Source organism: Calonectris borealis, chromosome 22 (assembly GCF_964195595.1).
Source record: "Calonectris borealis chromosome 22, bCalBor7.hap1.2, whole genome shotgun sequence".
Taxonomy (NCBI): Eukaryota; Metazoa; Chordata; class Aves; order Procellariiformes; family Procellariidae; genus Calonectris; species Calonectris borealis.
Window position 1 is genome coordinate 7,542,313 of NC_134333.1, and position 20,724 is coordinate 7,563,036.

At 69.4% G+C, this 20,724-nt stretch overlaps 3 protein-coding genes across 11 annotated transcripts; 1 reads left to right on the forward strand and 2 right to left on the reverse strand.

Moving 5' to 3' along the window:
• Nucleotides 1-158: 158 nt before the first annotated feature.
• On the forward strand, nt 159-7,953 carry ATXN7L3 (ataxin 7 like 3). Its single transcript, XM_075171369.1, has 13 exons — nt 159-263; nt 1,928-2,040; nt 2,154-2,286; nt 2,792-2,963; nt 3,325-3,422; nt 3,711-3,733; nt 3,841-3,886; nt 4,213-4,244; nt 4,330-4,398; nt 4,771-4,814; nt 4,955-5,026; nt 5,350-5,483; nt 5,810-7,953. Exons 2-13 carry the CDS (start codon nt 1,990-1,992, stop codon nt 5,956-5,958), a joined length of 1,023 nt encoding a protein of 340 aa, XP_075027470.1. The 5' UTR covers nt 159-263; nt 1,928-1,989; the 3' UTR covers nt 5,959-7,953.
• A 144-nt stretch (nt 7,954-8,097) lies between these two features.
• On the reverse strand, nt 8,098-9,908 carry TMUB2 (transmembrane and ubiquitin like domain containing 2). The gene is made up of 2 exons (XM_075171370.1): nt 9,376-9,908; nt 8,098-9,065 (listed from the first exon to the last, which is right to left on the reverse strand). Exons 1-2 carry the CDS (start codon nt 9,906-9,908, stop codon nt 8,705-8,707), a joined length of 894 nt encoding a protein of 297 aa, XP_075027471.1. The 3' UTR covers nt 8,098-8,704.
• Nucleotides 9,909-11,281: 1,373 nt separating this feature from the next.
• Nucleotides 11,282-20,570, reverse strand: ASB16 (ankyrin repeat and SOCS box containing 16). 9 transcript variants are annotated; one of them, XM_075171364.1, is made up of 10 exons: nt 20,271-20,570; nt 18,401-18,586; nt 17,303-18,247; nt 17,101-17,184; nt 16,763-16,903; nt 16,481-16,589; nt 16,308-16,393; nt 15,973-16,095; nt 15,611-15,803; nt 15,076-15,414 (listed from the first exon to the last, which is right to left on the reverse strand). In XM_075171364.1, exons 3-10 carry the CDS (start codon nt 17,966-17,968, stop codon nt 15,341-15,343), a joined length of 1,476 nt encoding a protein of 491 aa, XP_075027465.1. In that variant the 5' UTR covers nt 17,969-18,247; nt 18,401-18,586; nt 20,271-20,570; the 3' UTR covers nt 15,076-15,340. The 9 variants fall into 9 exon arrangements, with proteins under 9 accessions (XP_075027462.1, XP_075027465.1, XP_075027463.1 ...); XM_075171362.1 differs by having other exon boundaries at nt 18,368-18,586; XM_075171367.1 differs by having other exon boundaries at nt 18,368-18,586; nt 20,531-20,553.
• Between the last annotated feature and the right edge of the window lie 154 nt (nt 20,571-20,724).

Below are 20,724 nucleotides of genomic sequence, written 5' to 3' on the forward strand. Positions count from 1 at the left end.
CGCGCGCCGGGTGCGGCGCCCCGCCCCTCCCCCCCCCCCCCCCCCCCGCCTCGGGCCGCCGCCGCCGCCGCCGGGCGGAGGGAGCGCCAGGCCCGGCCCGCCCGCTCCCGCGCACCGCTCCCGCCCCGGCCCGGCCCGGCCCCGGCCCCGGGAGGGCGGGCGGCGCTGCCACCGAGCATGGCGAGCCGCCGCCGGGCCCCGCGGCGGAGCGGCGGGGGGCGCTGACCCGGCCCCGGCCCGGCCCCGACGGGCCCTCCGCGCCGGTGAGTGACCGACCGACCCCTCTCGGCCCGGAGTTCCCGTTCCCGCGGCCCCGCCCTGCCGTGGGGCCCTGCAGCACCGGAGGGGGGCCCGCTGACCCCGTCCCGCCGCCCCGAAGAACCCTGGGCTTCCCCCCGCCCCTCCCCGCGCTGCTTTGCCCCCCTCCCCCGCGGCCCTCAGGGGTCCCCGATCCGCCCGGCCCCTCCCCGGGACCCTCCCCGGGACCGCCCAGCCCTGCCTCTGTGTGTGTGTGTCCCGAAAGCCCCCCGTGACCTCCGCCCCCTCCTGGGACCCCCAGCAGATCCCCTGCGAACCCCCCGCCCTGTGAGGGACCCCGGGCCAGCCACCCCCCCCCCAGGCTGGGCGCACCTCCCCCCCCCAGGCTGGGCGCACCTCCCCCCCCCAGGCTGGGCGCACCCCCCCCCCCAGGCTGGGCGCACCCCCCCCCAGCTGGGTGCACCCCCCCAGCTGGGTGCCTGCATCCCTTTTGTTCGGCTCCTCCAGGCCCTGCCTGCAGCTGGGGGGGGGGCAGTGGGGCTGGGCAGCACCAGGCAGCGCCCCCCCCCCCCCCGCCACCTCACCCCACCGGGTCCTGCCTGCACCACACCGGCCTCCCAACCCGGGGTGGGGGGGGTCCGGGGGGGTCCAGGAGGAAACATCCCGTGGGGCCAGGGCGGCGCAGGTCTGAGCCGATGCCAGCCGGTGTTTCCTCTTTCCGCAACGGAGGGAAGAAATCCCCGGCTCAGGCCCGGAAGCGGGTGCTGGGGTGCAGGGGGGGGGGACACAAACACACAGGAACACCCCCCCTCTGGCCCCCCCCCAGTCCCAGTGGTTGGGTCGGAACCCCCCCTCCATGGCAACCGGGGGATGCGAACCAGTGGCCAGTACCCACCGTTTGTGGGTGCCGGCAGCAGCGCAGCGCTGGTGGGGGTGTCTTGGTGTGAGTTTGGGGGCCCCCCCCCCCACTTTTAGACCTTGGAGGGGGGATCTGGGGTGCCCTCTGCAGAGGGGGGACACGGTGGTCCCCTGCCCTGCCCCGTCCATCAGCTTCAAGGGAGGGTGATGCAGCAAAACCCACCGTGGGGCCCAGCTTTGGGGGGGTGCATGGGGGGGCACCCCCAGTCCCCTGTGCCCACCTGCAATCCAGAGATGATGCTGGGGGTGTGGGGAGGCTCCTGGGGGGCCTGACACCTTGGTGATGGCCGGGCATGGCCTGGGCTGGCCCGGGGGGGTGGGGGGTGGCTGGCAGTGGGGCGCGGGGGACGTCCCCCCCCCCATGGTGGCCGGCGGGGAGAGGCCTTGTTTATCCAGCCAAAAGGACCGGGGAGCGGCCGTCCCTCCCCGGGAAGGAGAGGCCGTCCTGGAAGTTGGTGGGGGCCGGGCAGCAGATCCGAATCTGGGACCCTTCCCCGTCTTCCCTTGACCTACACCTTAGGGGGGGTTGATACCAGGCTGGGGGACCCCCGTGCCACCTCCCCCCCCAAATTCCTGGGAGGTTTAACCCAGGGCTCTGCCTCTTGGGGCTTGGAGACACCCCGGAGGTCTTGGGGCCTGCCCGCTCCCCAGGGCGTGAGGTGGGTTTTTGGCTGGGTGGGGGGGCGAGGGAGGCGGGGGGGGGTCTGCTGGCCACGGATGAGGTGCCAGCGTGGCCCCCCCCCCCCTCCAGCGAGACCCCCGCGTGTCCTGTGCTATGAGCGTTCGGCGTGACTTCTCCGCGAGCAGTTGCAAATGAAAATGGAGGATATGTCTTTGTCTGGCCTGGATAACAGCAAACTGGAGGTGAGCGGCACCCCCCGGGGCTGTCTGTCCGTCCCCCCGCAGCTGTCCGTCTGTCCCCCTGCGCCCCCCACCTCCCTCCTCCTCTCTAACAGCCCCCCCCCCCCTTGCCCCAGGCCATCGCGCATGAGATCTACACGGACCTGGTGGAAGATGCCTGCCTGGGCCTCTGCTTCGAAGTCCACCGGGCGGTCAAGTGCGGCTACTTCTTCCTGGACGACACGGACCCCGACAGCATGAAGGACTTCGGTGAGCGTCCCGCAGCTCCCCAGGGACGGGGTGACGCTGGCAACGGGGACACGGCGAGCGTCCTGCTCCCGGTGCCGCTGGGAAAAGCCGTGGGGGGGTGGGAATTGGGTCGTCCCCACGCGTGGGGATTTGGGCACAGGCGGTGCTGAGGAGGATTAAACAGGCCCAAGTGTCCCCCTGGCAGTGCCGGTGCTGCCAGGACCTGCCTGGCCCATCCCAGAGGAGCCATTTTGTAAACCCCTGGGGTGAACTGAACCCCAGAAACGTTGCCCCAAGGCACGGTGCTCTGCCCTGGGGGAGCACGGTTGGGTGGGTGGGAGTAGGAGAGACCCCCCTGGCTGCGCTGCCGCTGGTTTCAGGCCCCCGAAGCCAAGCTGAGGGTCTGGGAAGGGACCGGTAAGGTCCCAAGGGCCCCCCCCAGAGCAAAACACCGGAGTTGAGGGGCAGCGTCACCTCTGCAGCAGAGGGAGGTCTTGGGGGGGGCTGACGTGTGTGCCTCCCGCAGAGATCGTGGACCAGCCCGGCGTGGACATCTTCGGGCAGGTCTACAACCAGTGGAAGAACAAGGAATGCGTCTGCCCCAACTGCAGCCGCAGCATCGCCGCCTCCCGCTTCGCCCCCCACCTGGAGAAGTGCCTGGGCATGGGTCGCAACAGCAGCCGCATCGCCAACCGGAGGTGAGCGTGACCCCCCAAAAGCCGGGCTGCGGGCTTCCGCGGTCCCCCCCCAGGGGGGCACAAGGGGGACCCCAGAGTCCCACCTCCAGCTCCTCTTGCTCTGACCTGCTGCTTCCTTCCTTCCCGGAAAAACAAACCGGGAATTCTGGCTCCTCTGTCCCCTCCTTCCCTTGGTGGCTGCTGGGGACCCCTGTCTGGGATCTGGGGCTGGGATTGTCTGGGGTGGGCATGGCAGAGCTGGTGGGGTGCAGGGTGGATCCTGGGGTGCCGGGGAGGATGCGGGATGGATCCTGGGGTGCCAGGGAGGATGCGGGACGGATCCCGGCTGTGGGTCCCTGACCTTCCTCCCCTCCCCGTGCAGGATTGCGAGCAGCAACAACATGAACAAGTCGGAGAGCGACCAGGAGGACAACGATGACATCAATGACAACGACTGGTCCTATGGCTCTGAGAAGAAAGGTGGGGGGACACGGGGTGCGCGGGTGCCACCCTGACCGGGGGTCTCTGGCCCCCCCCCCCAGTCCCGGCTGCCCCGTGGCCCTTGAACCCTGGTCCTGGGTATGTGTGCAATGGGTGGTGGGGTGAAAGCAGCCGAGTATGGGGGTCCCCGACGGCCCCACCCCATCCCTGGGGAGGGGAGTGTCCCGGCAGTGGGGGTGTGGGGTGGGCTGGCAGCGGCTGCTGCAGCAATTGGGGCTAAATCCACCAGAAAAGGTAAAAGTCGTTCCTTTCTCTCTCTCCCTGTAGCAAAGAAGAGGAAATCGGATAAGGTGAGGGGGCCTGGGGGGATGTGGGGTGCTGCTGGGGGAGGGGGCCGGGGTGTGGGGGACACGGGGGGGCACCCTGCACCCCCCAACGCCCCCCGCTCTCCTTGCAGAACCCCAACTCGCCCCGCAGGTCCAAGTCCCTGAAACACAAAAATGGTGAGTGGGCGGGGCTGGTGTGGCCCTGGGGGCGGGGCTTTTGTCGCCCCGGGGGGGGGTGGGTGGAGCATCGCAGCGGGGGTGGAGCACCGGTGTAGGGCGGAGCGTCGCCACCGGGGGCGGGGTTTGTGGGGATGCTAGCAAGTAATAGGGCTGGGGGCGGGGCATGCGGTGGAGGCGGGGCATACTGGGTGGGCGGGGCAACCTGCGGTGGGCGGAGCTTGTTCGGAGGTAGGGCTCTCCCTGAATGGGGCTGGGGGCTCACGGGGGGCTCACGGGGGGCCGGGCCGCGGGCAGGGACCCTCCTCACCCCTCCTCTCTTCCAGGCGAGATCGGCGGGAACCCCGATCCCTTCAAGGTGAGCCCGGGGCGGGGGAAGATGGCGCCCGGTCCCTCCTCCATCCCCCGGGAGAGCCCTGACGCCGCTCTCTGTCCCCCCACAGTACAGCAACTCGGCGGGGATCAACTACGAGACGCTGGGCCCCGAGGAGCTGCGGACGCTGCTCACCACGGTGCGTGGCCGGGGGCTTGGGAGGCGCTGATGGGCGCAGAGGAACCGCATCCCCAGCCAGACGGGGTGCACGGGGACTGGGACTCCCAGGATCTCTCCTGGCTCAGCTCTGTCCCGGTGGGGCTGGCTTCCAGGCTGGGAACGGGGACATTCGTGATCCAAACCCGGTGACAGGGACATGCGTTTTCCCCTGGAGAAGCCCTGCACCCCACTGGGCAGAAACTCCCGATCCTGGGGGACGTGGTGGCCTGGGGCGGTGGAACTGGTCTGTCTGGGGGGACAGGACAGCGCTGGGAGGTTGGGGTCCCTGGGGTCATCCCTGGGGGCCGCGTGGCTGCTCCTCCGCCCACTCACCCGTCCCTTCTCTCCCCAGCAATGCGGGGTCATCTCCGAGCACACCAAGAAGATGTGCACCAGGTGAGAGCGTCCTGGCCTTTCCCCCCTCGGTGTAGGGCTGCGGGGGGGCTTTGTGGGGGGTCCCCAGGGTGCCTGGATCCCCATGGGAGTTGCGGGGGGACAGCAAAATGCCTGACTCAGCCCCGTGTCTCCTCCGTCAGGTCCCTGCGGTGTCCCCAGCACACAGATGAGCAGCGGAGATCGGTCCGGGTTTACCTCCTCGGTCCCTCCGCGTAAGTGAGCGCACACACGCTTGGGGCCCGAAAGGTCCCCGGGCTGCTGGCCTGGCGTGGGGACAGGGACGAGGCTCTGCCACCCAGTGCAAACAGAGACTGGGGGGGCTGCACGGGGCACCCAGGTCCTGAGGAAGGGTGGGGATGGGGACGGGGGCACCTCCAGGGAGGCTTGGAGGGCTGGGATCGGGATGGGCAACCCAGCCGGGTCCCGGGGAACTGGATCGAGCCCCTGGCGTCTCCCTCGCGTCGAGGGGTGCAGCACCGTGGGCTCTGTCCCCCCCGTCCTGGGGGCTGGGGACCCCCGTAACACCTCTGCCCAGGTCCCTGCCCGAGGCGGAGGGCAGCGTGGAGAACGACAGCTTCGAGGTGGCGGAGAGCCAGGCCATCATGAGCCGGCTGCAGTGGGACGGCTCCTCCGACATCTCGCCCTCCGACTCGGCCTCCTCAAAAGCCAGTGAGTGTTGGGGGGGGGGGGCGGGGGGCAGGTCCTGCGGCACAGACCCCTCGCTGGGGGCAAAACGGGGTGTTCCTGGCATCTCCCCAGCACAAGAGGGGACGGACACACCACGGCTACCCAAAGCCACCTCGAAGAGTCCCTAGAGAATCTGCTGGGACATCTTGTCACCCACCTTCCCGGGGTGGGGGGAATGTTTTGGGGTACATTTTCCTGGGTATGGATCGGTGATGGGGGGATCCTCTCTATTTTGGGGGGGCTTTTGCTAGCCCAGCTGTTCCTCAACCCCCCCCATCTCCTCCCTTTCCCCCCCCCCTCTACCCCAGGTACAAACAACTCCGAGTCCCGCAAGACCAAGAAGAAGAAGCCCCACTTGGGGCTGGTGAGCGGCACCCCAGGGCTCGGCTCCAGCAAGAAGAAGAAGCCCAAACCCCCCGCGCCCCACACCCCCAGCATCTACGACGACATCAACTGAAGGCAGCGGAGCTGATGGGGCGGGGGACGGACGGACGGACAGACGGACACGGGCCGGGGCAGCCCCTCCCGCCCCGCAGCCCTGCCATTCGGACACAAAGCGGGTACCCGGGGTGCGGAGGATGGGGGACTTGGCCATCGCTGCAGGGGGTAGGGGAAGGTGGGGGGGGGAGGCTGGATTTGGGAGCCCCCATTAGTGCCCCCCCTTCCTTCCCCCCCCCCCCCGGTGCCTCTATTTATTCTGTGACATAGTTTTTGTACGTGGGGCTCCCGTCAGGGCTCTGAGGGGGCGTCTCGCTCGGAGATGGGGGCACAACCCCCCCCCCTTCCCTTCCCACCGCTCCCCCCCAAAAAAATAGCTGTGCCCCCTCCCACACTCGCTGCTCCAGAGCACCCTTACCCCAGCGGGGTGGGGGGGGCACCTGGGCCCCCAGGGCAGGTCCGGACCTGGGTGATCCCTCCTGCCCCAGTGGTTTGGGGTCAGCCCCCAGCCCGGGGCTGCTCCCCCTCTCCGTGCCCCGGGTCGGCGCTCGCTGGTCGGGCTGGCTCAGGATGGGGGGGGGCATATTGGGGTGGGGGGGGCTTTTTCCTGCTTAAAGGAGACAGGCGGGGACCCCCCAGACACCCCGAATCTGCTGTAAGCAGCTGGATTTGGCTGCTGGGGAGTGTTTGGGGCCTCTGCAGGGCTTGCCCAGGCCCTGGGGGTCCCCGGGGGGGGGTCTGCATGCTGCGTCCTTCGTGTTTGGGGGGGAGCCCCGGGGCTCCGTCCCCAGCTTGGGGTGGGGGGAGCTGCTGTGACCTTCCCTGCTCTGAACTGGCCTCTGTGCCTGGAGGGGGGACCCCGACCTTGCCGGGGACATCCCGTGTGCCTGGCTGGGCTGGGAAATGCGCCGTACCCCCACGGCCACAGAGCGAGCTGGGGGGGGGACACAGCTGCGACCCCCCCCCCCCCCAGGCTGGTGGCCCCAGGGCAGCTCCGCGTCCCCATGTGCCTGGGTACCCACTGCTGCAGTTGGGGGGGGGGGTGTCCTTTGGGACCCCCAAAAGCTCTGCCTGGTGTTTGTACCCCCCCCAGGCTCCGGTCTTTGGCTGGGGGGGCCGGGACAAGCGCCCTGCTGTGCGGGCCTGGGCAGGATAGGTCCCTCCGGCCGAATCCAGCTCCCCCACAGCCCAGTGATACCCCCCCCGCCCCCCGCTGTTTTCTATCACAGGGGCTGCGTTGGGGACGGGGTTGGCTCAGCCCCCTCCATTGTACCCCCCCAGCTGTCTGACACCCCGAGTTGGGCTGTAGTGTCTCTGGGGGGGGCGCGGGGGGCTGCTCCTGCCCCCCCCATGCCGCGGTGGCGTGGCCGGTCGCCTCGGTGGGTCTCGCAAATTATGGTGCTCTCGACTCTGGATTCATTATTGTTTTAAAACTGCTGCTAAAGGCTAGTGCTGTGGCAGGAGCCGGGGGGGGGATCCCCACGGAGCCCTGGGCACCCCAAACTGCTGGGGGGGGCCCCCCCAGATGTGTGAGGACCCCCCACACTCCCTCCCTGCTGGCGGTAGCTCCCAGCAGAGCTTTGGGGCTGGGGGCGCGGGGGGGCCTGGCCGCCGGAGCACGCCGAGCTGGCCTTCGCGTGCCCCGGGGCCCGAGGAGGGGGGGGTCCAGGCACCCAGAAACACGGGGGGGACCACCCTGGCGCTCCCCACCCCCCCCAAACTGCCTGGGGAGGGCATGGTGACCGGAGGGGACAGCCTGAGCCCCTCCGGCTGTGCGAGAGGGGCCGCAATTTGGGGTCCAAGGGGGCATAATGGGGCTGGGGGGGCTTGGAGGTGCCCCGTCCCCCCCCCCGGGTCTGTGTCCGGCGGCCGCCCGGGGCCCTCCTGGGCTTGAGACTTGTGTTTTTGCGCACGTCCTCCGCCCCGTACGGGTAGTTGAGCCGTTGTGAGGTCTGTGTGTCCCGTTAGTGGGTTGTGGCTGCCCCTGTAAATAAAACTGCATCTTGACTTGGTATCTCCGGCTCGTGGCTGCTGTGCGGCACCAGGACCCTGCTTAATTACCTGTGTTTAATTAAGCAGGGCCATCGTACCACCTCCCCCTCCCAGCCCGGCTCCCACCACTCCATTTACCAAAATCCGTTTGTGGGGCTGTCTTTTTTTTTTTTCTTTTTTTTCTTTTTTTGAACAAATACTTCCCAAAAGCTCGGGGGAGGCAGCGGGGTAGCGAGGCAGCCGCGGTTTCGCCGGCAGCCGCCCCTGGGGCAGGAAGGCGCGCGCTGGGGCTGACGTTGACAACCTTTTATTTGCTTTAAAAAGTCTCTGGCAGGAAGCCGCAGCCCGTTCTGGTGCGGGGCCCTGGGCTCGTACCCCCCTCGCCGTTCACTGTGGTCCCAGAGAAGGGGACGGGGCAGGATGCGTGCGGGGCGCGACGCTGTCCTGAGCGAGCGCGGGAGCGAGCCCGAGCGCGCAGAGCCGGCACGCTCGTCGGGAGAGGAGCGGAGGGCAGGAATGGAGCCCGGTAGAGCGAGAGCGGATCGTGCCTCTCCTCCCCGGAGCTGCGCGTGGGGCCGGGAGGGAGGAGGACGGTGTCTGGGGGGAGCACAGCCCCTTCTGGGGGGACAAAGTCCGGCGCAGAGTGGGACGGACGCACCAAGCTCCCGCCACGCCGGCTCCGGTCACCGTTAACGCCGCGGTGGAGATACCAGCGCCCGCCCGAGCGCCGGGGCCGGGCTGGGGGGAGGCCATGGCACCTCCCGGTCGAGTCCCTACTGTCCGTACATCCCGAACACCAGGAAGCTGAACAGGACGGTGACACCGATCAAGGAGACGGTGGCCGGGGCGGTGAAGAGCTGCCGGTAGTTAATGCGGAGATACCAGGTGACCGCCAGCACCACCATGACGGCGGGGACCATCAGGTTCCCCGCGCTGACGGGGAGGGCGCCGGTGTCGGGGGCGGCGGCGCTGGGGTCGGGCAGGACGGCGGCGGCGGCGACGCTGCGGGAGCGGTGGCAGTGGATGACGCAGTTGTCCGTGATGTGGAGCGAGCGCAGCGTCCGGCCCTGGTCCTGCAGCAGCTGCCCGCGATAGATGAACTTCATCTGGTTCTCCTGGCCCGGGAAATATTTGCTGCGGAAGGAGGGAAGAGGTCGGAGGGGCTCACGGACGCACCTAAAGGGACCTGGGGCTGGGGGAAACCCCCCCATCGTAAAATCCATGGGGGTCCCAGCTCGGGGGGACAGTGACAGCACTGCCACCACGTGCCACCTCGTCTTTTAAACTCGTTATTTTAAAATCGACACCTCCTCGTTATTTTTGGAGGGATCCCTCGTGAAAACGCTCCGCTCTTCTCAGGCAGAAGGGCGGGGAGGGGGCTGGTGGGGGGGTGTTTGCAACCAGGCAGCGCTCCCCTCGCACCCCCCTGTCCCTCAGGACTTACCTCTTGAGGCCCCCCACGGTGTCCTCGGGCCGGACCACGGCCACCTCCTCCGTGTCGTTAAGGAATTTGAGCCGGATCTTGATGAGGCCGGAGCAGAGGTCGCTCCCCCCCGGGGCAGGTGGCCCCCCCGGGGCGCTGGGCTCAGCGGCCGAGGTCCGTTTGGGCAAGCTCCGGATGTCCAGCAGCTGCTCCAGGCCGGGGTCGGGGGGGCCGCCCCCGGCCCCCTGCTCCGCCGCCGGCCCCGCCGCTGCCCCCCCTTCCTCTTCTGTTTTCTCCTCTGGGTTTTCGGGGACCCCGGGGGGCTCCAGGGCTTCGGCCGCCCCCGCCGTCCCCACGTACCGCTCCACGTGGCCGAGCCGGATGACGCCCGCGTCCCCCGCCGCGACGATGGTTCCCAAAAGCTGGTTGCTGCTGTCAGCGACGTAGGTGGACAGCCACGCCAGGACCAGAGCCAGGACCAGCACCACCACACCGGCCACCACCGTCACCTCGTCCCCCACCCCTCGGATGAGGGTGGCGGCAGGGGGCTCCATCTCTGGAGCCGGGATTTCCACCCCCCCCCAGCCCGGCAGCTTGTTTTCTGGCTTAATTCCACCACGAAGCCACCGTGCCGGGGGCGAACCGGCCGTGCGGTGGCAGCAGGGACCCCCGGGGCTGCTTCGTAGTCGCGTTCGGCCTTAAAATAAATCCCGCTGCTGCTCCGAGGGCACGAAGAGCTGGAGGGAAGGGAGATTTCTTTACCGCAGACGCTTCCTTTTTGTTACCGAGATACTAAACCAGCGAGAGCTAGGGAGGGGGTGATGCCCGTGGGGCAGCCCCACAGCCGTGGGGAGCTCTGGGTGGGCAGGGGAGGCGGCAGCCCCTCGGGATTTCTTTTAGGAGGGAGAACTTACGGCTCAGGAGTAATTACTTCGGCCCCGCTGGGAGGAGGGCGATGCTATCGCTTCCTACACGGCAATTAGGAACGCGGCACCTGTAATTACAACCCGAGCTGGAATCGGCCGGGGCAGGAAGGAGCCGCGGGGCCGCGGTCACCTTGCTGGGGCCGGCAGAGGGTCCCGGTGGGCTCCCGAAACCCCTCGGTGCCCAGCCAGGGTCACGCCACCCACGAGATCAGCCCCACTCCTGGAAGGGAGCGGAGCGCCGGCCGGCAGCGGGGTGAGGAGCCCGGTTAACGTCGGCCAAAGCCTTCCCGGTGCTTTCTGCGGCGGCCGCTTGCCCGGTGGGGGCGGGACAGGGCCCAGCTGGGGAGGGCTAAAGCCCCCGAGATGGGGCGGGCGGGGCTGATAAAGCCGAGGGGGAGTCCGGGCCGAGCAGGGGCAGGACGGCGCGGGTCGGTGCGAGACGGTCCCGGCCGGGTCAGTGCGGGGGGCCGCTCCCGGAGGGGGGGCGTGGGGAGGCCCCGGGGGCGCCCGGGGAGGCTCAGCGGATCCCGGGAGGCACCTCACAGGCCCAGAGGATCCCTGGGGGGAAACGGGGGGTTCCGGAGAGGCCCAGCGGGTCCCGGAGAAGCCCCTGACCGGCTCCGGGGGGTGCCGGGGAGGCCCAGCGGGTCCGGGGGGGGGGTCCCTGACAGGCTCGGGGGGTCCCGGGGAGGCCCAGCGGGTCCTGGGGGGTCTCTGACAGGCCCGGGGGGTCCCGGGGAGGGTCCTGGGGGGGTCCCGGTGGGTCCATGGCAGGCCCGGGGGGTCCCGGGGGGGTCCCGGGGTCCCGCCCGCACTCACCGCGTCCCGCCGCCGCCCGCGCGCCGGAAGCGCCACGTCACTGCGCCGCCGCCGCAACTGCGGGGGCGGGGAGGGGGCCGCGGGCGCGCAAGCGGTGCGTCACGGTCGCGCCGCCACGCCACGCCCACTAGGCGTGGCCCGGCGCGCGGTGATGGCGCAAAGCGGGGGGGGAGGGCGGAAGGGCGGAGCGCTCGGGCTACGCCTCAACGCTGAGAGGAAGTGGGCGTGGCCTCCGGCGGAGGGGCGGGGCGTGATGGGCGGGGCTACGGCGGGGGGCGGGGCGTTGTGTGTCTCCTGTGTCCCCGGGGCCTGTCACCACCCCCGGGGCCTGGCTGTCACCTCCCGGGGCCCTGCCACCCCCGGGGCCTGGCTGTCACCTCCCTCCGGGGCCTGGCTGTCACCGCCCCGGGCCCTGCCACCCCCGGGGCCTGGCTGTCACCTCCCTCCAGGGCCTGGCTGTCACCGCCCCGGGCCCTGCCACCCCCGGGGCCTGGCTGTCACCTCCCCGTCGCAGGCCCTGTCCCCCCACCCAGGGCCTGGCTGTCACCTCCCCTGGCCCTGTGACCCCCCCAGCCCTGTCCCACCCGGTGCAGCAGTCAGTGTCCCTGCCGGTCCCCACGGGAAAGGAGACACCCCAAGAGCCAGCTCTGCCTTTATTCACACCGGGGCGCTTGGGGGGGGACACGGGGACATGCGGGAGGGGGGTGGCAGCAGCCAGTGGGGGACGGAGCCACCAGCCCCCCCGCTTTGTCACTCCCGAAGGCCACCAGCCGGTGGGGGGGGGGGGTGCCCTCAGGAGATGAACCCCTGGGGGGGCAGCTGGAGGTAGCGGCGCAGGGCGGGCGGCAGGGCCAGCTTGGGGACAGCGGCGTGGCAGCGGGTGCCCAGGTGCCGCCGGACGGCGCAGCGGGCCAGGTGCTGCAGCCGCCGCGGCTGGCCCGCCATGCGCACCGCCGAGGCGTAGAAATCCCGGTGCTCCTGGAGGAGGGGGACACAGGGACACGGGGGTGAGCGAGCTTTGATGGGGGGGGGGACACACGCCAGGGCACCCCGCACCCCCTTACCTCCCACAGCTCTGGGGTCACGGCCCCCACCCAGCTCTCGGCGGGGGGGATGCGGTCGTAGGCGTTGAGCACCACTTCCAGCGCCGGTGGGTGCCGGCAGCAGAATTTGAGCATCTGCCGAGAGACGTGTCACCGAGGGGGGGGACACACCGCCGCCGCACCCCCGTCACCCTCCCCAGCACCCCCCCACCCCGGTTGCCCACCTTGGGGTGGACGGGACCGGCGCCGTGGTCGAGGAGGAGGGTGATGGTTTGCTCGGGGTGCTGGTGCCGGTACTCCTCGACGGCGTGGAGGGCGCAGTCCATGGGGGTGTAGCCGGCGCAGTTGGGGACGGTGGCATCGGCCCCGTGCTGCAGCAGCAGCCGCGCCAGCCGGGGCTGCCCGTTACCGCAGGCGTTGTGCAGCGGCGTGTGGTCCTTGCGGCCGGCGGCCCTGGGGTCGGCACCGGCCGCCAGCAATCGTTCGGCCACCCGGTAGTAACGTTCAGCGTCCTCGGGGCGCTCGGCGGCGGCGCAGGCGGCGTTGAGGGGGGTCTCGCCCTGGCGGCTGCGGCGGGCGGGGTCGGCGCCGTGTCGCAGGTACAGCTCCACGTGGGCCACCAGCCCCTGCCGCGCCGCCACGTGCAGGGCCGTCACCTGCCGGTCCCGCGTCCCCAGGTTCACCCGCGCCCCGTGCGCCAGCAGCAGCTCCGCGCAGCTGGGGGGGGGACACACACATGGGTGAGCTGGGGTTGGGGACCCCCCCCCGAGACCCCTGTCACCCCCTGGAGCCCCCCCCCCCCCTCAGGGCCACCACTGGGACGTGGGTGCTGCAGCGTGGGGTTGCAAACAGTGGGGTCCCACCAGGGAGCCCTGGGTGCTGGGGGGGCGGGGCTTGGCCTGGGGGGGCGGGGCTTGGTTTTGGGTGTGGCTGGTGTTTGGGTGGGTCTTGGCTTTGGGGCGGGGCTTGGCCCGGGGTGAGGGTAGGGCTTATCTATGGGGGTTTGTAAGTGGTGGGTGTGGTTTGAGTGGGAGGTGGAGACTAGCATGCAGATGAGGCTGTATATGTGGGCGGGGCTTAGGGTGTGGGTGGAGCTTGGCTGAGGGTGGGTGGAGTTGGGTGTGTAGGTGGGTCTTGGCATGCAGATGAGGGTTTGGGTGGGGCTTAGTGTGGGGGTGGTGTTTGGCATGCAGATAAGGGTGTGGGCAGGGCTTGGAGTGTGGGTGGGGTTTTGCATGCAGATGAGGCTGGGAGCATGGAGGGCTGGCACGCAGATGAGGCTGGACATGTGGGAGGGGCCTGCTATGGAGATTGGGTGGGTGGAGCCCAGCATGCAGATTGAGTGGGTGGAGCCCAGCATGCAGATCAGCCCAGCCCTTGGACAAGGCCTGCCATGCAGAGTTGGCTGGAGCGGGGGGGGGGGGACGGGACACAAGGGCGGGCTTTATATGCAGATGAGGGGCGTGGCACGCAGTGGGCGGAGCCCACCATGCAGCCGAGGGGCGGGGCATACGGGAGGCTGTCGGGCGCGGTGCAGAGGTGCAGGGGGGCCGAGCCCTCGGTGCTGAGCAGGTTGGGGTCGGCCCCGAAGGCCAGGAGCAGGCGGGTGCAGTCGGGGCGGGGGGCGGCCGCGCTGTCGTGCAGGGGGGCCCGGCCCCCCACCACCGCGTCCACCTCCGCCCCCCGCAGCAGCAGGTGCCGGGCGCAGTCGCCGTAACCCCGGCCGGCGGCGATGCGCAGCGCCGACGTCTGCTGCCGGCGGGGGCTCAGCACCCACAGCCCTGCCGGATGGGGAGGCGTCAGCCACTGAGAGCACCCATGGGTGCTGCCCCAGGCCTGCCCACCCACCCTACACCAGAGCCATCCCCCCCACCCGTACCCCAGCCTAGGGAGCTGGTTGTGAACCCCGACATTCCCCCCACCTCCACCCTGGAAAAGCCCTGGGGCGCGCAAACCGGGATCACCCCCTCCCTTTCCCAGGGCATCCTCCCTGTCCCACCACCCCCAAATCAGAGCAGCCAGCCCTCCTCCCCCCGAGGAGCTGCATCCTCAGCCATCGCCCCCTCAGCCCCCCCCAACTCCCCCCGTTATTTTGCAGGGAGCCCAGCGGGAAAGGGAAGAGACCCCCCCCCGCCCCACGCAGCCCCCCGGCCCCGTACCCTGCTCGGGCGACCACACCAGCTCCTCGCTGACCGTCTCCATGATCAGGTTCGTGGTGGTCTCGTCCTTAAAGATGCTCTTGATGCGCAGGAGGTCCCCGGCGTACAGGGCGTTGTGGACGGCGGGGTCCCGGCAGTACTGGGGCCGCCGGGAAGGGGTCAGGGGGGGCCGGGAGCTCGCCGGCAGGAACCGTCGCGTGGCCGATTCCCGAGCCAGGGCTCGCCGGCGATCCTCCTGCTCCAGCAGCTCCCGCTGGAGCCGCAGCGAGCGCAGGGCGGAGGAGGTGAAGGTGAAGGTTTCCTGGGCCATGGGCACCCCAGGAGGGCAGGGGGAAGCTGGGGGGGGGCAGCAAGCTGCCTCCTGTGCCTGGGTGGGGGTTATAAATAGGGCTATAAATAGGGTTATAAATAATTGTGCCCCCACGCACAAATGCTGAATCAAGAGCCCAAGCCAGGCCACCCTATAAATAACTCCCCCGGGGTGGTAAACAGAGTCACGTTGGTTCGGGGCTGCCAGGGAGTTTAACCTGTTGGTGGGTGCAAGATGGGGACGGTCCCAAGGGGCTGGGCTGGGACCCGGGTACCCCCCAACCCCGCAGGGCTTGGGCTGAGGCCGCACAAGGGAGGGTAACGGCACCTCGTGTCCGGGGGAGGAGAGGGAAAGCGGGGACCCCCCCAGGGAAGGGTTTGGGGTTGCTGCAGCTCAGCAGAGAGGGGACAGAGGGACACCTGCGGCGGCAGAGGGGATGGTGACACACGAGCAGACGGGGCGAGGCAGGGGCAGAAGAGCCCTTTAATGCAGGTTTGGGAGCCGAGAGGGGCCAGCCCGCCCGGAGGAGTGGGGACAGGCGCTGAGGCCGTGTCCACCCGGGGCTCCCCGGGTCCCCCCAGCTCTTGGCTCCAGAACAAACACAACAGACGTACAGAGAACGGAGCAGGCAGGCGGCCGGCGCATCCCCTGCTTGCTCGGCATCCTCGCCAGGCCGTGCCAGAAGTAACCGTCTCCCTGGCCCCACGGCCGTGCCGCAGCTCCCCGCGGTCAGCAGCAGTCAGCTTGGGCTGGAGCCGAGAAGAAATCCTCAGGCAGCTCTCCCAGGAGCCCGTCCAGGTCATCTGCACGGGCGCAGGGAGGGTGAAACGCATGAGTTTTACGTACGTATAGAGGAGGAATTAACTCCACGTACCGGGGATGCGACGGAACGAGTCCCCCTTTGGCACTACAGGTGAGCAGAGACACTGCCCAAGCCCAGGACTTGTTTTCCACGGGACATCGAGCTTTTCCTCCCCACCCAGCGCGGGTCCAACTCACCCATGTCGCAGCCGTCAGCTCCCACCGGCTCTTCTTGCCCAGGCCCAGGGCTCTGCGGGTGCAGGGAGAAGCCTCCAGGAGAGTGCTCTGTGCTGTGGCTGCCCGTCCTCCATCGTCCCCAGTCCCCAGGGGCAGGGACACCCCGGGGGGGCTGTGCGGGGTGGTCCCGGAATAGCCCAGCCTGCGCAGGGACCTGCAAAACCCAGCAGAGATGAATTGTTGGGGGCCCGCAGGAGGATTTATCCTCCCAAGCCTCCCCCTTCCTCCCCAGTTCCTCTCGAGGGTCCCCGCAGCCCCCCTGGTAATACCCTTGGGGGGGGGGGGGGGCGGGCGGGTCCCAGCATCCCTGTGCGCTCCCTCACCTCCCGCTGCGCCGGCGACGACTGGGAGAAGCTGCCCTCGGGCTCCGGCGGGTAGATCTTGAGCAGGTTGTTGGGGGTGACGTTGAGGTAGTGGTTGCGGTGGGACGGGGAGAAGACGCCCACCTGCGAGGACAGCGGCGGGTCAGAGTCAGAGCTCCGGCTTCCGATGGCACCACCGGCCGCAGCCTGGGGAGGAGCCGGCAGAGCCCCTTGTCCCGTTCCCGTGGGATGTGAGCCCGGCAGCCGGGCGCGGTGACCACCGGTTAGTGGCACCTGTGGTAGAAACAGCCCCAAATGCGTTGCTGCTGCTGGAGATCTGCCTCCGCGGCTCCTACCTGCTTCAGGAGCAGCACCGAGCCGGGCCTGAGCTCGCTCTGTCTCTCTTCCAGCAGCAGGCGATGCACCGTGCCCTGCATCTCTCCTGCGGGCAAGGAGGGGACCCGTTAGCCACGGGGAGCGATGGCCGGGAACCCCAGCCCGACCCGGGCACGTGCACGGCCGCGCTTACCCGTCGGGTCCCTGAACACGGCACCAGCGTCAACGTTGGTCCTGGTCAGGGTCTTGATCATGACCGCCATGCTGGGGACCTTGTTCTTCGGGAGCTGCTTCAAGGCTGCCTGCGCACACAGACCCTCGTCACACCGATGTCCCCCACGGGACATCTGCAGGCAGACCAGCTCGGTCCCTTCCCCACGTTGATGCCTGGCCCTGGAAACAGCTCCAAGGGGCAAGGGGAAAGCCGGGAAGCCAAGTCCCCAGGGTCGGTGCCCTCACCTGGGGCCGCCCTCACCTTCCGCAGCACCATGACCACGCTGTAGGTCCTGAGGAAGCAGCTGGGGTCCCTCTCGTCCAGCCCCAGCTCTGTCTTCATGGCAAGCCAGGGGCCCTTCCCGAAATCCTCTTCTGTGGGCGGAGAGGAGCTGGGCAATCCCTGGAATCACAGGACAACCGCGGTCACCACCCTGGAGCCGAGCCAACGCGTCTCGCAGCCCCGGCACAGCAAGGGGGGAGCCCCGGGGACCCCCTTCCCCTTCCAGCATCGCCCTCTGAAAGCCACGGCCTTGGGGATTCTCCCGCAGCAGCGCCACCGGGATTCACATCCAGCTCCGCACCGGAGCAGGGGGTTACCTCTGTCCGCGGCTTCGCCACAGCCCCGTGAGCTGGAGTTTGGGGAGCAGAAACGAGGATCTCCTCCAGGAGCTTCCCAGCGTGCTTACGGGAGAGAGAGAAACATCATGGGGCACCCAGGGGAGGCTCTGAGGTTGCCCCGGGGTTTTGCATCTCTTTACCGGCTGCTCCCACCCCATCCCATCCCATCCCCTGCACCAACCTGCTGGGGCAGGATCCCGGCGGGCCCCGGGAAGCGGCGAGTCTTCCCCTGCAGTGGGAGACGCGGGGCAGCCCCGGGTGCTTTGCTGGCCGCCGTCACCAGCTGCACGAGGTGGTTGGTGACCACCGGTGTCTGCAGGCTGCCCGGGGCCGGCCGGGGCGGCTGTCTTGGCGGGGGCTCCACGCAGCTCATCAGGGCCGGCGGGTTGGCAGGGGGCAGCCGGGGCCGGGGGCAACTCTGCCGGGGAGCCTGTGCCGTGGGGGTCCGGGGCACCCGCAGCCCCATGGAGGAGCTGCTTGCTCCCGGCTGGCACGGGGACGCTTGGAAAGGCCTCGGGGTCCCCTGGGGAGGGGGAATGGAGCCCCAAGATCTGCCCGGCTTTCCCAAGGGGGTGGGGGGCTCGGGGGGGCAGGCACTGGCTGCACTGGGCCGCAGCACCAGCTTGGGAGCGGGAGCTGCCTGTGGGGCGGGCAGGGGGTCCTGCCTGTCCTCCGGCCCCCCAGAGCTGGGGGAGATTAGCTCCTCTCCCACCCGCAGCTTCTTGGGGGCCACCCATTCCTGGGGGCTCTCCTGCCCCGTGCGTATCCACGGGGGCTTCTCCCACCGGCCTGGGGGTGGGCGGGCAGCACCGGCCCCCGCCGGCAGCTCAGGGCCGTCCAGCTCCATGCAGGCGGCCAGGAAGAGGTCGTTGTCCAGCTCATCCTGGGGGGCTGCTCCCCCAGCTGGGGGTCCCCGGCAGCCCGGGGGCTGCTCCCCCTGCCCAGCGAGGGGCCGCAGGCTGGGGGGTTTACCAGAGCGGTGACCGAGCTGGGGTCCCAGCGGGCGGAGGGGCTGCAGACTGGGGGCTGGGGACGGCACGCTGGGAGGGAGCGGACCACCGCTGGGTGACAAATGTCCGGGGACCACGAACTGGTTCTCTGCATCTTCCACGGCGGAGAGGAAATCCTGCGGGAGGAGAAGGCACCGGGCAGCTAAAAAGCCCTGTCCCCCCCCCACAGAGCCACCCATGGGTGACCAGGACCCTGCCCCGATGGCCCCTAGAAATTAAAGCCAAAAGCAAGAAACCTCTTAACGAGTTAACGTCACTTAACGAGTTACCAGCGCCTGCACCCATCAGCCGGGTGGGTTAAAGCCACCCCGGTGGGGCAGCTCGGGGCGTGGGGGTGGTGCCAGGCCCCGGTGGTGTCCCCGTGGCTGTCACCGGTGCCAGGCAGGTGCCGTCCCTTCCCTCACCTCGTCCGCCAGGTCCCCGTCGGCCCCGAACAGCTTCTGGAGGCGGCAGGCCTGCGGGAAGGGGGGTAAAGCCGGGGGGGGGCTGGTTATGGGGTGCCCCCCTACCCTACAGGGACCCTAGAGCCGCTCTGTCCCATGGGGAGGCCTGGGGGGGTCCCCGCTCCCTCCCCTCCAGGGAAGCGGGGACACCCCGCACCCCCGTTGCCGGGCCCACCCCGTGGGGACCGGAGGGGACTCCGAGGGCCCCGTGGCGGAGACCCTGCACCCCGTGAGGACCCCAAACCTCCCCCCCGGGACGGGCTTACCCCATGGGGACCCCAAACTTTTCAAGGGGACCCCAAACCTGCCCTCCCCAGGCCGTGCCCCCCCCCCCGGTCCCGCTCCCGTTACCATGGCAGCGGCGCGGCCCAGGCCCTGGAGGCGGAAGTGGGCCGGGCCGGGACGCGAACCCGCGGCCCACCGGGGCGGGGCGGGCGGGAACGGCCCCTTTAAGGGCCCCGCGCCGCCTGTCGGCGGGCAGGAATGCGGCCGCGCCTCTTAAAGGGGAGGTGGCAGCACCCCCCCCCCGCCCGCCGCCGTCTGTCCGTCCGTCCGTCCCGTCCGTCCCTCCCTCCCTTCCTCCCCAGCCCCGTGGGTCCCTCCTGCTGCCGCCGCCCCACGCTCACCCATCCCTCGGGCGCCCACGCGTGTGTCCGCGCGTGTCCCGTGTGCACACGCGTGTGCCCCGCCGGCTGGACCCCGGCCGCTCCCCGCGGCGGTGACTCACCGCGGCCCCGGCCCGGCGTGATTCATCCCCGCACGTCCCCGCGTGGGCCGCACAAGCAGCGAGGCCGCGGGGACCTGCCCCCCCCCCCGCCTCCGCCCCCACTGCACCCCCCTCGGCTGTCACACACACGCGTGTGCAAGTGCACGAGCAGGGGCTGCCAGCCGGCGGGGTGGGCACACACGCGTGTGCACACGTGTGAGGGCACGCCAGCCCCTCATGCATGCACACGGGCTGCCCGTGTGTACTCACACGCGTGTGCAACTGCACGCCAGCCCGTCACACGTGCATGCACATGCGTGTGCAGCTGCACCCAGGCTGCTGTGCACAGAGCACACACGTGTCATCGCACACCCACTTGTCATAGATGCACGCACACGTGTGCGATCCCCTGCCAGCCTGTTGCACACGCACATTCACACACGTGTATTCACGCACTCACACGCGAGAGCAATCGCACACCGGCCTCTTGCGTGTGCACACACGCATGTGCAGCTGCACGTCAGCCTGTGGCACACGTGTGTGTGCCGTTGCATGCCAGTCTGTCATGCACGCTTACACGTGTCATTGCACACCAACCCATGGTGCCTACACACACACACGTGTCATTGCATGCAAACCTATGATGCATACACACACACGTGTCACTGCACGCCAGCCCGTGGTGCACACGTGTGCTATTACACACCAGCTCATCACATGCTCACACGTGTCATTGCACACCAACCCACAGTGCACACGCACGTCATTGCACTCCAACCCCTGGTGCACATGCACACACACATGTGTCATTGCACACGAACCCATGGTGCACACACACACGTGTCATTGCACACCAACCCGTGGCGCACGCACGTGTGCTGTTGCACACTAGCTCATCACACGCTCACACGTGTCATTGCACACCAGCCCACGATGCACACCCACACCCACGTGTCATTGCACGCTCATACCAGCCCGTAGTTTATGTACACGCTCACACACGCGTGTCGTTGCACACCAGTGCACGGTGCACACTCACACGCGTGCCGTTGCACACCAGCCTGTGGCGCACACGCACACTCTTACACGCGGGTCATTGCACCGTCGTGCACGGTGCACACTCACGCGTGTGCCGTTGCACACCAACCCCTGGTGTGCACGCACATGCACGCTCACACGTGCGCCGTTGCACACTAGCACATGATACACGCTCACGCGTGTGCCGTTACGCACCAGCCCGTCACACTCACGCGTGGATCGTCGCACACCAGCCCACGCTGCTCCCACTCACACGCGTGTGCCATTGCACACCCACCCGCCCCTCCCCGGCCCCTTTAAGGCGCCCCCCCCCTCCCCGCCGCGCCCCGCCCCCGGGGGAGGGGGAGGGGGGCGAGGCTATTTTTAGCGCAGGGTTCCGTCACGTGACGGCGAGTGACGTCACCGA

Coding starts and splice junctions, on each gene's coding strand:
- ATXN7L3 (XM_075171369.1), top strand. CDS start 1,990: ATGAAAATGGAGGATATGTCTTTGTCTGGCCTGGATAACAGCAAACTG. Junction 2,964..3,324: donor AGCCGCATCGCCAACCGGAG/GTGAGCGTGACC, acceptor CTCCCCGTGCAG/GATTGCGAGCAGCAACAACA. Junction 4,815..4,954: donor ACCAAGAAGATGTGCACCAG/GTGAGAGCGTCC, acceptor CTCCTCCGTCAG/GTCCCTGCGGTGTCCCCAGC.
- TMUB2 (XM_075171370.1), bottom strand. CDS start 9,908: ATGGAGCCCCCTGCCGCCACCCTCATCCGAGGGGTGGGGGACGAGGTG. Junction 9,066..9,375: donor ACCGTGGGGGGCCTCAAGAG/GTAAGTCCTGAG, acceptor CTCCTTCCGCAG/CAAATATTTCCCGGGCCAGG.
- ASB16 (XM_075171359.1), bottom strand. Junction 18,248..18,535: donor ACGGGGACCTGGCGGACGAG/GTGAGGGAAGGG, acceptor CTCCTCCCGCAG/GATTTCCTCTCCGCCGTGGA. Junction 16,096..16,307: donor CGGTGCTGCTCCTGAAGCAG/GTAGGAGCCGCG, acceptor CTGTCCTCGCAG/GTGGGCGTCTTCTCCCCGTC.